Source organism: Typopeltis vanoorti, chromosome 4 (genome assembly GCF_054136105.1).
Source record: "Typopeltis vanoorti isolate ZY-2024b chromosome 4, IOZ_Tvanoo_1.0, whole genome shotgun sequence".
Classification (NCBI taxonomy): Eukaryota; Metazoa; Arthropoda; class Arachnida; order Uropygi; family Thelyphonidae; genus Typopeltis; species Typopeltis vanoorti.
The window spans coordinates 86,879,883-86,894,046 of NC_143552.1; the positions used below are offsets into that span (position 1 = coordinate 86,879,883).

The window sequence follows — 14,164 nt, forward strand, 5'->3', positions numbered from 1 at the left end:
CTCATACAACTTGCAGCTATAGCATGTAATAAGGAGTTGAATAGTAAGGAAATAAATGCTGCTTGGGAACAAATACATAATGGCATCAATGTGTGAATATATTCTGAAGGTCAAAAAGCTGAATAAGGTAGATGTAAAATGGATGAATGAGGGGATTAAACATGAAATATGGAAGAAGAAGAAGGCCCTTTCGAGGCAGCACAAGATGAGTAATGGTAATAATTAGTTGCATGAAAAATATAAAGCGCTGTCCAGGAGAGTAATCATTTGGTAAGGACAACAAACGTTCATGAGCACATAGCAAATCAGTGAGAAATTAGCCAAAATCAGGCTAATAAAAACTTTCTTGAGCTTTATCAATATGTGACAAGTAGAAAGAAGAATAATTATGGTAAGATGATGTTAATGGACGAAAGCAGGAGATTGGTAACTGTTGCAGAGGACATAGTCAAGGTATTCAATGAGCATTCATTAAGGTGTTTCATCCTCAGTGTGAAATCAGAATCTCAAGTGTAGAGAATGAAATGAAAGAAGACGTAATAGTGAACAAGTAAGAGGTATATGAGTTAAGCAAGCAAGATGTCAATTACGCAGTAATTGACATCTTGCTTGCAATAAGAGTTGATGCAATAAGACATCTTGTTAGGCAATAAGAGTTGATGACATATCACCATGTGTCTTAATGGAATGTTCCAAGAGATAGCATCAGATTTAGCCTACTTGTTTAACAAGGATCTTGCAACAGCACAAATCCCAAAGGAGTAGAAGGAAGGAAGGCAAATTTGTTCCATTCAAAAAGGTGGTGATAAGTTGAAGATAACAAATTATGGGCCAATCTGCAATCTGGGATTGTAATTAAGGTATTGGAGAGGCTTATGAGAGAGAGGATATAAAATTGGATTTATAACAGTGATATTTTTTGTGCTTGTGAGGATGGGTTTGTTGAGGGGAGGTTGTGTTTTAAAAACTTGCTTGTGTGCTATAATAAAGTAACAAATGTATTGGACAAGGAAGATGCATATATATTGCTATACTTAGATTTTTCAAAGGCTTTTTATAGATTGCCTCACCACAAGTTGGTAACTAAACCTGGTTGGCTGAGTGGTTAGCATATCCACTCTCCAGTCAAAAGGCTGCGGGTTTGAATCCCACCATGAACATGAATGTTTGTGATTGTCTGTGAAAATACTGGTGGTGGTGGTGGGCAGTAGATGGTTGGTGTAGATGATGATAATGGTAGTTGCAGTTCGTTGTAGTTGGTGGATTGAATGGTGAAGACAGAGAGTTGTGGAGTAGATGCCTTCCTTTGATGATCTTTGGACTCCCTGGAGGTATTTCATAATAATAATAATAAACTAAAGCAGATGGGATTGGATTATAGACTAGTGAGTTGTATAGGTGACTGGCTATCAGATTGGTATCAGCAAGTTATGTATGGGGGTGGGCACTATCTCAAAAGAGGAAATTCATTAGCGGTGTGCCACAGGGTCTTCTTGGGGACTGTTGTTATTTAATTTGTATATTCATGATATTGTGATGGATTTAACTGATGATATACAGCTGTTTGCAGATTATGTGAAACTGGAGAGAGTGATGAGGATCAAGCAGATGTTATAATGATGATACGCTTGGCAAGGAAAGTTTGGAGGAAGTTGAGGGAATAAGAGACCTTGGAGTGGTGGTGGTGGACAAGGATCAATGTTGACAAGGAGCTTAACTTGTAGAAATAAAGAGGTTCTGGTTCTTCCATTGTATAAGGCCTCATATGGATGATTGTGCATAGTTTTGGTCTCTGGTTTTTCATGGTGATAGGATATATTGGAAAGGGTCCAGAGGAGACTAAGGGCAAAACTGGTCTTTAGGATGTGGAATATGAGAAAGATTGAATACAATTTGAAAAAACCTTGTGAATAGCAGGAAGAGAAGGGATATGATTGAGACATTTAAGTTGGTAAAGGGTTGTTACAAGATTAATGTGGAAGAAATTTTTTGTAGAATGGAAAAAAAAAGAGCATACCTGGAATCTGTATGTAAAGAAGGTAGGAGCAGGGGCATAGGGAGTAGGTTCTTTGCATGGAGAGTTGTTGGTGAGTGACATGCATTGCCTGACATTGTGGTGAATGCAGATACATTGAATAAGTTTAAAGCAGAGTGTGGTGGAATCTGTGTGTAACATTGTTTGCCTCTTGTGATGGGTCTTTTGACTCCATGGAGGTCTGGTGTTAATAATAATGACACATTTTGCACTCCAGTCCAACTGAATTGAAAATTGAAGTTGTTGAACAAATTTTTGTCATGATCAAATATAGGCAAACCCCAACTTGCAAACATAATGCATGTTTAGAAATGTGTTTGTGAGTTGAATGTTCTAAAGTTGAATTTATTTTTCTCATAAGATGTATTGTTAAATGTGTTAATGTGTTTCCAAAATACCCTAATACAAATATAGTAAAAATGAATAATTCAAAAATAATTAATTTATTTTAATTATATTAATTAATTAATCAAGCATGTTTTTTTTCTTCATCAAAAGAAATCAAGTACAGTACTGTATATGTAATGTTAGTAACTGACTGATATAATGGTATTATTTTCTTATTAAGTAATTAATACAAAAGAATTAATTATTTATTTTTACAATAAAATATTATTGTGAAAATACATAATTGGAAAAGACTTAAGCTTTTTCCTTTTTTTAAAAAAAATATTTCATTTCATTGTATTTGTTTGTACCATGCCTTTTCTCTATTAGCACCTTTGCAGTATGGAAAAACGAAGCATTGGTTTTTCTATTTTGATTCTATATCCAACTTGATAAACTGCATTCATTTCTCTGTCGATTGTTATCTAAGAGATGAATGATCTTTCACTGCTAGTATAATCACATATGGTGTTAGTCTTTTCAAATTACTGCAACTATTAATACGATTGATATTATAAAGGTGACCAGCTGAATCAAGCATTTTGCCATTTTCAGATTTCTTAATTATGTTAAGTTTAGTTTCTACTGGACATATCACAATCACTACAGCTATGTTTCTTTTCCATATTTCAAGGGTAATAAAAAACAGGCTGTATATTACATATGCTGCTCTATTTTTTATTACCCTTGGAATATATACACACTATTAATTATCGTGAATTATGTTGAGCACTGAAATATAGCATAGAAAGAGGAAGGATTTACTGAATAAACATTTTATTATTATTATTATTATTATTATTATTTGACACCTCCAGGGAGCCCAAAGACTCATCGAGGATGGGCACCTGCTCTACATCCGTCTCCACCTTTCAATCACCATCTGACCGCAACTACACCAACGGCATCTACTGTCGATCACCACCACTGGTATTTCCACAGACTATCACAAACATCCATGCCCATGGTGGGATTCGAACCCGCAGCCTTTTGGCTCCATTGCACATTGTCAAATATCGCTGAACTTTGGACACTGTAAACTGTTCATAAGCAATTGGTTTTCTGTTCGTGAATTGAATTGGGAATTACAGTTTATTAATCAATGCAATGTTCGTAAATATGAATATCGCTCGTTTCTTGAAAGTTCATAGGTAGAGGTTCATTTGTGCTGTTTCATTAAAATCTGTCACCATGCTAAAGATGATCGTGTGACTACTTTTGCAGGAGGGGGGGGGGGGAGATGCCACATGAAAAAAAAATGCAAGTGCTATTGCTCCCTTCCCCTCCACACACACACACACACACACAGACACACACACACTTTCATCCAAAAGGCTAGGAAATATGTTTTCTGCTTTATTGGTCAGGTCCATAAAACTTGGTAAACTTTTTATGAAAGAAATAATAATCATTTTGTTTGTTTAGGTATCATTATCACATGGTATAAATATAAAGGCCAAATCTTTGAATCGATGTCTGATATTTGGAACCAATGCATCTCGGTTGACAAGACATCTCATGAGTGTTCTCTTCCCTGATGTTCTTCAATTGGCTAGTAGTTGTGCTCTTGGTCAGAAGTCAAATGTCACAAAAAAGACCAGACCAGCTTTGCCAAAAAATGAAGTAGATGCTATTATTGGTAAACACTTTCATATTATTTCTTCTTTGCATTAGTAATAATTTGTTAATAAATATAATTTAATGCGTGTTATTAAAGGTAAATGCAAAAAAAAAAAAAAAAGCAAGCAAGAAAAAAAAAAAGAAAAGAAATTTCATCTTTCATTATTCATGGATTAGACTGAATGACCTACTACATTAATATTATATATGTCACAGCAGATGATGATAATTATTATTATAATTATCAAGTTATTATTATTTTTCAGACATCCATAAAGTCAAAGACTCATCATGGTAGGTCACTCTGTCATCACACACACACACACACACACAGCTCATCATACCATGCCTTAAATGCATTCACATTCTCTGTGGTCACCACACTCTCTCTCTCTCTCAGGAAATGCATTCCAATCAGTCACCACACCAAAAACTTTCTTCTTTGCTCATGCCCTCCTTTATTAGCTTCCAGGGATGACCTCTTGTTCTCCCACCATTCTGTGAAAAACCTCTTCAGCAGGAATGTGATAAACTTGCCAACTTATATGTCTGTATCATATTCCCCCCCCACCACACTCCTATCCAATAGACTGCATATTGCAATCATGTCTGGACTCTTTCCAGTATCTCTTTATCCTTTTGAAAACCAGGTGACCAAATCTGCCACAGCAGTCTATATGTGACCTAATCAAGTCCTTTATACAATGGAATCATAATCTTCTTACTTCTATAAGTCAGTGTCTTCTGCATCACTGCCAGAATTTATTGTGTAGCCCTCACAATTTTAGCAATCCATCCTCTATATTTTAGATCCCTATCCACCATCACCACCAGATTTTTTATTTCCTCCAACTAATCCAATATATCCCAACCAATTGTATACTCTATACCCCATCTTTGTTTTCTGAATTTTATAGCCTTACACTTTACATCATTGAACTGGCAATTCCACTCCCATGCCATTCACTCAGTGTATTCAAGCCCTCTTGTAAAGTCACATCTGCTTTATACCCCATAGTTCTTTCTGACTTTGCATTATCTGTAAACAACTAAACATCCCAATATCATTAACATACAAGTTAAACAGCAAAGTCCCTAAAAGAGATGCTTGAGGCACACCACTAGTAACTTTCCTCTTCCTGGATATTTCTTCCCCATACACAACTCACTGATACCTATCAGATAACCAGTCTCCAATCCAACACACTAATCTATTATCCAAATCCCATTTGTTCCAGTTTAGCTATCAACTTATTATGTGGCCTTTGGAAAAGTTAAGTATATCACTGTTTATGCATCTCCCCTTCCCAGTGCATCTGTATCACATTATTTTAATAAGTAAGTAGATTACTAAAACACGACCTCACTTCAGCAAATCCATGCAGTCCATCAAAGATAATGCCACTGTTTTCAACCCAATTCTGGATCTTTGTCCTCACTAACCTCTCCAACACTAACTACAACATCACATGGATGGGTCTGTAATTTGAAGATTGAATCTTGTCATATCCATTATGAAGCAGTACAGTCCTGCCTTCCTTTTACTCTTTTGGAACTTGGCCCAGTGTTAAATATTAACACTGGGCCAAGTATGTTAAGGCAAATGTCAAGTCCCTGTCCCCATTCATGCAAAACATGCAGTGGTATATTGTCAAGTCCAAAGCCTTATTAACATCAAGTTTACTTAGTTCCCATATGCCTCCTACTCACTCATACTGTCTCCCCTCCTTCCTTTCTGCTGTACTCACATTCTGAATGATATCACATTCACAAGGATGAAATACCATTATAAATTTCTCAATATCTCAACTATATCCTTTGCAGAAGCTATTCTTTGACTGTATTCAATAACCAGTATTATTCTTCTATGATCATTCATTCTTCTGCTGGCTACATATCAAAAGACCTCCTTATGGAGTTTTTGGCTTCACTAGCTAACTGCAGCATATAATATACTTTTGCTATCCTTATCAACCAAATCACCCTCATTGCCTGCTCTTTATATTCCTTATGGAACTGATTATTACCGCTCATCTTATGCTGGCTTCATAATACCTTCTCTGTCTTTCTCTCTCTTTCTCTCCAGATTGCATGCTTAATCCCTTTATTCATCCGTTTCACAATATTTTATTTAACCTTCTGATCCTTGAAATACATTTAATCATTGCTGAATAGATAGATAGTGCTTGAATAGCACTCAAGTAGCAATGATCTCCTTTCAGACAACTCCTCATTCCATGATACAGTTGCAAGCTGTCTCCTGAGTTATTCATAATCACCAGCCTTGTAGTTTTATATGTATATTCTTTCCTCACAGAAGTCCTCATATAGCCAAAGTTAACCACTTTGTAAGCACTCTCACCAACTGGCAGAAGATTCTACACTTCATTTAGAATGACATCCTTCAATGAAATGATCAAATTTAAGACTTTCGATCTTTTTGTGCCTTCTATTACATACTGCCTAAGGTAGTTGCCCCCCAAATCAAGAAAATTAATTTTCTTTACTCCAAGATGTATCTTGTCATCTCATTCTACATTACCATAATTAAAATTACTTGTAATGATCATCCTTTTCCCATTTACTTGGCTAATTTACTTATACATTTCATTGTGACTGCCCTCCACATTACCAGGCCTATAGACATCCACCTATATATTTCATTCTATTTCACTTTTGTCTCGCATCACACTGCCTCAAAACTACCACGACTATTTCCTTCTTGTATCTCTACCTTGCATGTGCACAATTCCTTTTCTGTCATGAGCAGCATTCCACTTTCCTTTTTTTCCTTTTCTCTTTTACAAAAACATCATACCCTTTCGTCTCTAATATTTCTGTCAGGATGTCATCTTGATCCAATCTCATCTCACTTATTCCAACAATTTTTGGGTGAAGAAACTCAATCAATGCAACAGTTTTGTTCCCCTTATTTCTTATACTTCTAGCATTCATATAAAAACATAGCAGTTCGTTTCTGGGTTTATAACAAGTTCTGACATTCCTCTTTCTTATTACCCATCCCAGAAGCCTCTCCAGTCCAAAATACCCCCCCCACACACACACACAAACAAATCCCATGCCATCCATTCATTTTTTGTCTACTCACCCATGCACTTCCTCTTCCAGCATTGACCTTTCTCATGTTGTGCTCGCTATCCACTCTGTTCTCCCATTCTCCCCACTCATGCTGTTCACTACTTCTTTCATAAGCACTCCTTCAATTACTCCTTCCTTGCTCTTCTGTTCTTCCACATCACTTCTTACTGGCTTAGATCCAATCTCTACATACATTAGTTCCCCCCCCCCTTTTTTTTTTTTCAGCAGCAGCAGCCTCTCCAAAAACCTCACATGAAATTCACTCAGATGCAGTCCATCACTCTTACACAGCTCCATTCATCCATCAGATTCACAAAGTGCACTCCTTTCTCTTCACACATCTCCACTAAAATATCTTTGCTGTCCACCTCATATCATCACTGACTACCTTTCCACTATTATCTTTTATTCTTCTGAACACCATTCTTACATTCTCCTAGTATTGAACAAAGTAATTCATTGCTACTACTACTACTATTATCAACTATATTGCTTGCTTACTCCTCATATTGAATGCTTCAATCACTCTACCCATGCTACCTCAAGGAAAACAAATCTTGTGCATCCCCTCATTCACCACTCCTCTAATTATTGAATCCCATACAATTTCAGTCATTCTTTACCTCTTACCTCATATCTCCATCATTCATTTCAGTTTTCTTCAATCTTCCATACATATACAGTTCTCTTCATTTCACTCTGCATATGCTTCATCTCTTTCCTCATCTTCATCAACTCTGCTTTCAAATCTTGCATCACTTTTTTTCTGTCATTCACTCTTGCTGTCTTACTATCAGTCATATATGCTTTTTTGCCATCGGCTCTTCTCATTATCTTATCATTAATTGCACTCAGTTTTTCTTCTTCATTTTCACACACTTTCTTATCATCAGTTGCAGTTGCATTCTTTTCTTTTCCATCAGTTTCACATACAACAGTAATTGAATAGTAGTACATGCTTTCTCAACCCATTTCATTTACTTTATATTATATTACATTGTATTCCCTAACTCTGATTTAAACAAGCCTCATAGTTCATCAGCATATCACACTTCCTACAGACCCACACTTACTCACTCATCTCTCTTATTCAATCTCTCCATTTAAACAGCTGCAGCAACTCCCCATGCATACATACATATTACACACAACACAGCACACTCACCCTACATTTTGTCCCAGAGTGCTATACTGTAAACAATGGATTTAAAATAATACTATTTAAAAAATTTAACAGCAAACACCATGTTGTTGTTAGCCTATATGTCCCACTGCAGGGCAAAGGCTTCCTCCAACCCCTCTCACTCTCTCTCTCCTATCCTAGGCCACTCTTGTCCATGTGACACCAAGCTGTTTTTCGATGTCATCTCTCCATCTTTTTCTCTGTCATCCAGGTTTTCTGACTCCTTCTCTCAGTAGCCACTCTGTTGCTCTCTTTGACCATCTGTCATCTTGATATCTTGCCAAGTGGCCTACCCAATCCCATTTTGATTTCCTAGCTCTCCAAATGACGTCTTTTATTTTTGTTAAGTGCTTAAGTTCTTGCTCCTTATTCTATCTTAAGTTCTTGCTCCTTGTTCTATCTAGTCTGGATACTCCAAGTAAACTCCTCTTTGCTCTTTGGCAAACATGGAGCTTTTTTTTTGTCTGTGTGGTGGTTAGTGCCCAAGTCTGGGAACCATGTACTAATCACAAATGTCACACAGCACCATTTACTCTAAAACGTTGGAAGACATCAAAATGTTTAATGAGGAAGAGCAGAAGGCAAACTTCTAATGAAATTAACAAGAATGAAGAAGCTGAATTAATGCCGTCAGGAAGTTTGTCTATTGATAGAGTAAATTTTGGAAGAAGATGCCTCCACCTGTAAGAAGTAAATTAAAATAATTTAAAGTAAGTAAAATGTAAGAAGGATATATCATTGAAAACTGGAATTAATAAAAATAAAAAATGAAAAGAAACTGGGTTAAGATTTTAGGAATATAAATGAATGAACTTAATGGTTCACTTTGATACTGAAGACCTTAGAATTTATTATTTTGGACGTGAAAGTTTTACAAGAAATGGGGCATTTCTTCAGAATAAAGGCATATCCAGTGAATGTCACACTCTTACAGGTGCATGCACTTACAACAGATGAAAATATCCATTACAAAGAGGTGGAAAAGTTTATGATAGATTGCAATAAATGAAATGATGTATATGATTGATAAGGCAGATGAAGGAGGCACGGGAAAATTTGATTTTGGACTGATGAATGCAGTAGGAGAAACAATGTTACAATTTCTTTATTGCAAACACTTATTTTCAACAACATAAAACAAGATTGCACATAGACTTCACGAAGCGGTGAATAAAGAAATCATATAATATTATTATTATTATTATTATGTAACACCTCCAGGGAGTCCAAAGACTCAATTAGGGAGGGTACCTACTCTATACCTCTGTCTCCACCACTCAATCCACCAACTACAATGAACCACAACTACCATCATCTACACCAACGCCATCTACTGCCCATCATCACCACCACTAGTATTTTCACAGACAATCACAAACATCCATGCCCATGACAGGATTTGAACCCACAGCCTTTTGGCTGGAGAGCGAATATGTTAACCACTCGCCAGGCCAGTATATAGATTGTATTGTTGGCAACAGAGAGTGGACAAGTGTTATCAAAGCAGAAAAAAACACTACCTGATGTTGAACAATTACTGCCAAAGTTAAATTGAAATTAACTACCTTACCAGCCATTATGGATCAAATACGCATCCTCATACGCTTTGTATCTATCATATATTTCAATGTAATATCAATGGTATTACATTAATATGCACTTCGCATCCATGATAATTTGGGAATACTTCTTGAGGAAGGATGTCCCAGAGGACAGAAATGGATGGAATAAAAGAAGATGAATAGAAGTAGGTTCAGTGTGTTTGCAGTTGCACAACGAAGGAGTGCTGAGCAGCTGCAGCTCTTGTATTAACAGGTGCAACAGAAAGTGGAAGAATGATGGTTTCCAATTCACTGGATCAGTAACCATGGAAGTATCTGTAGAACAGTGTTTCAGCACTGTGCCTGTGAGATAGATGTTGAAGTGATTCTGTAAGAGAGAGAGAGAGGGATCATCTATGATCCTAATTGCATGCCTCTGGATGTTGTCAAGGATTTTAAATGAAGTTTTAGATATACCACTCCAAAGATGTGAGCAGTATTCTAAACATGGACAGATTTGGAATTTGTATATATATAAATATATAAGGTTGTTTTATAGCTAACACTGATTCTGATGGAATAAATCCAAAATTTTCAAAATGATGAAGAGATGTTGGAGAGGGTCCAGAGTTTCTGATCTCTGGAATGTTGAATATGAAAAAATGTTGAGACAATGCAATTTTCAGAGTCAGGTGGATAGCAGGAAGAGGGGTGATGTGATAGATGTCATCCAGAATTGGGTGGACAACAATGGTATTATCTTTGATAGAGAGCATGGATTTGCTAAAGTGAAGTCATGTTTTAGTAATTCACTTATAATAAGGTGATAGCAGCATTGGACATGGGAAATGGATATACACTAGTATACTTAGAATTTGCAAAGGCGTTTGATAGATTACTGCATGACAAGTTGATAGTCAGACTAGAGTGGATAAGGTTGAATTTTAGACTAGTGCATTGGATTGGATATTGGCTGTCTGATAGATATCAACAAGTTGTGTATGGGCAGCAATATCTCAGACGAGGAAAGTCACTAGTGTCATGCTTTAGGGTCTATTTTAGAGCCACTGCTGTTTATTCTGTATGTTAATGATATTGGGAAACAAGATAAAGAAATAAAAATAAGAACTGCCATAGCTAAAGATGCCTTCTGGAAAAATAAAGATCTACTCAGAAGTTCTGTAGGTATAGAGACAAAGAAGAGAATGATAAGAACATCAGTTTGGCCCGTTTTCACATATGGAAGTGAGACCTGGGTATTCAAGAAGAGAGTAAGACAACAGATAGAGGCCTTTGAAATGTGGTGCTACAGAAGAGCCCTGAAAATAGAGCACGTGACAAATGCAGAAGTACTACAGAGAATGAAAACACAGAAATCTTTATTGCACGAAATGATCCAGAGAAAGATGAGACTGGCAAGACATGTATTGAGAGGATCAGGGACAGAGGACACTAATAGTTTTAGAAGGAAAGAGGATCAAGAGGTGAAAAAAGAAGAACATGGTTTGATGATATAAGATCATGTGTCTATGCTGAAACAAAAAGAAGAGCTGCCAAGAGAGAGGACTGGAAGGACATGGTGCTGCACCCTCACATTGAGGAAGTTACATGATAATGATGATGAAGAATGATACTGGGGAAGATTTGGATGAGGATATTCGGTTGTTTGCAGATTATGCAGAGTTGGGATGAACTATGAGGAGTAAAGCAGATATTCTGGCCTTACAAGAAGACTTGGACAGACTGAGTGAATGGGCATGAAAATGGAGATGCCAGTTAAGTGTTGAAAATGTAATGTTCTAAAATTTGGAAAACAAAGATGGGATGTAGAATTTACTCTTGGTGGAGATATATTGATGGAGGTGAAGGAAATAAGAGATCTTGGGGTTATGATGGATAAGGATCTGAAATTTAGAAGACATGTTACCAAAATTGTGAGGACAACACAAGGAATTTTGGTAATGATTGTAGAAGTAAAGAGATTGTAGTTCCACTGCACAAGGTTCTGATTAGGCCACATATGGACTACTGTGCTCAGATTTGGTCACTGGTTTTCAAAATGTTGAAGAGGATCCAGAGGCAATTGACCAAAATAGTTTCTAATCTCTGGAATGTTGACTATGAAGAAGGGTTGAAACAATATAATTTGCAGAGTCTGGTGGATAGATGGAAGAAGGGTGATGTGATAGAGACATACAAGTTAGTAAGGAGCTGTTATAGGATTAATGTTGAAGAGGTTTTTCATAAAATGGTGGGAGATTGGGGAAGAACAAGAGGTCATCCCTGAAAGTTGTATAAGGAGGGTGTGAGCAAGGGAGTGAGAAGTTGGATTTTTGCATGGAGAGTTGTGAATGATTGGAATGTCGTGCCTGAGAGCATGGTGTCTGCAGAGAATGAATGTGTTTAATTAAGGCACGGTATGATGAGCTGTGTATGACAAAAGGAATCTCCTAAAGGAGTCTGTGACTTAATGGATCTTAGACAATAATAATAATAATGTTTGATGCTGATGCTATCGCTAATCCTTCCTTTCCTTGATCATTATTGCCTGAATATAACATCCTGTACTTATTATTTAGTAATATCTCACTTGTTTTTGTCTTCTTTGTCTCAGTAATGCCAATTATGTCCATGTAGTACTTTTAAAATTCTGCAAGGTCAATTTCTTTTCCATTAATACTCCTTATACTGATGATTCCTATCTTCATTTCTTCTGATTTTGGGATTATTATTCTTCTTCTAGATGTTAAGTTTGAGCATGTTCTGGTAGGTGACTTTTTCACTGTCGCCTTAGTTTTCAGATGAAAACAGAGAGGGCCCTTTGCTGGGCATTGCCCTTTAACAGGGCAATGCCCCAGCCAGCATAAACTCTTCTTGTGTTGTATCATCACCATATGTATTTGTGATATAAGCCAATAGAGAGTGCAACTGGTCGTTCCAGACCTGGTAGATACCTACTAACTGAATGCACCACATGAAGGTGAGGATTGGACATTAGGTCAGAAGCCTTAATTGGTTCTCCACATTCCTGAAAGGTGATGTGAATGTCTCCTCCCAGTTATTTGACTTTGACCCTTCTGTTCACTTTAAAATCTTAATTTAAAAAAATTTAACCAAAAATATTCTGACATTTATTGTTTGCTTGATATTACTTCATTATTTACATACTGTGCATCACATTGATAATACTGGATTGCAGTAAATTGGCATATTGCAAAAGTTGGTGATGTGAAAAGTTGGTCAAAAAACTACTTGGATGTTGAAAAACACACTAACAGGTAAAGATAGGGAGGTTATTGTCCCTCTTTATAAGATTATGATTTTATCGTATCTTGACTGCTGTTTACAGATTTGGTCACTTGTATTTCTTGGGGATCAGAAGGTGGTGGAGAGGATTCAGAGACGAGCTAAAATAGGTCTATGGAATGCTCCCCATGAGGATGGACTTGAAGGTGTGTAGGTTGCAAAGTTTAATTAGCAGGCATTTTTGCTTGGAGGGTGGTGAGTGAGTGGAATGGATTGCCAGAATTAGTTGTGTACATCCTGACAGTGAATGAGTTTAAGGTGAGGTATAATAGGTACTGTGAGTATTAAGGTTAGTGCGGTTCTCCAACAATGAGTCTTCTAACTACATGGAGCTACCTGTATAACAATAATAATAATTTACCAGTGTTCTGTTAACAGAGACCCTTGACCTTATTAAACCATCCCTTTCCTCAACATAATTGAATTACACAAATTCACTGTACATTCTGGTTATTTTTCAGAAAGGAAAAACATACAAACAGCTAGATGGGACTTAAATGCCCCCACCTCAAAGCGAATTTGTATTTCTAGGAATTTCTAGGAAACTATGCACTCATCAGGGCTACACAAAATCTGGCTGTGCTATATTGATGATATGTTTGTTATATGGCTAGACACAACAGATACAGTTTAGTACACTTAAACAGCCAACATCCAAAAATACACTTTGCTATAAAAAAAGAAACACCTTCCTTTCTTTTTTTCCTAGACACATACACATGATACTTCATATATTCTTCTGTTTATATGAATCCCACATAGAGTGGAAGATACATACATACATACAAGCATAGTTACACCATTATCCATCAGAAATAGTGTGGAATCCTCAAAACATTACAAAGAGAGCCATGCTATTCTTCAAATGACATAGCTCTTGCTACTGAATTCAGCTACCTTTGCAACACTTTTTTTTAGCTCATGGCTATGACTGGTATAAAATATCGAAAATAGTCCATAGCTCTTTATCATTCCCACAACCACTATACAAAA

The 14,164-nt window shown here is 36.6% G+C and overlaps 1 protein-coding gene across 1 annotated transcript in view; it reads left to right on the forward strand.

The window, feature by feature from the left end:
• Window positions 1–14,164, forward strand: part of LOC150107476 (uncharacterized) — a 574,892-nt gene that overhangs the window by 516,689 nt on the left and 44,039 nt on the right. The window contains exon 23 of the mRNA XM_090392109.1: window positions 3,848–4,061. Within this exon, the coding sequence (XP_090248235.1) occupies window positions 3,848–4,061 (214 nt within the window). The remainder of the gene's footprint in view (window positions 1–3,847; window positions 4,062–14,164) is intronic.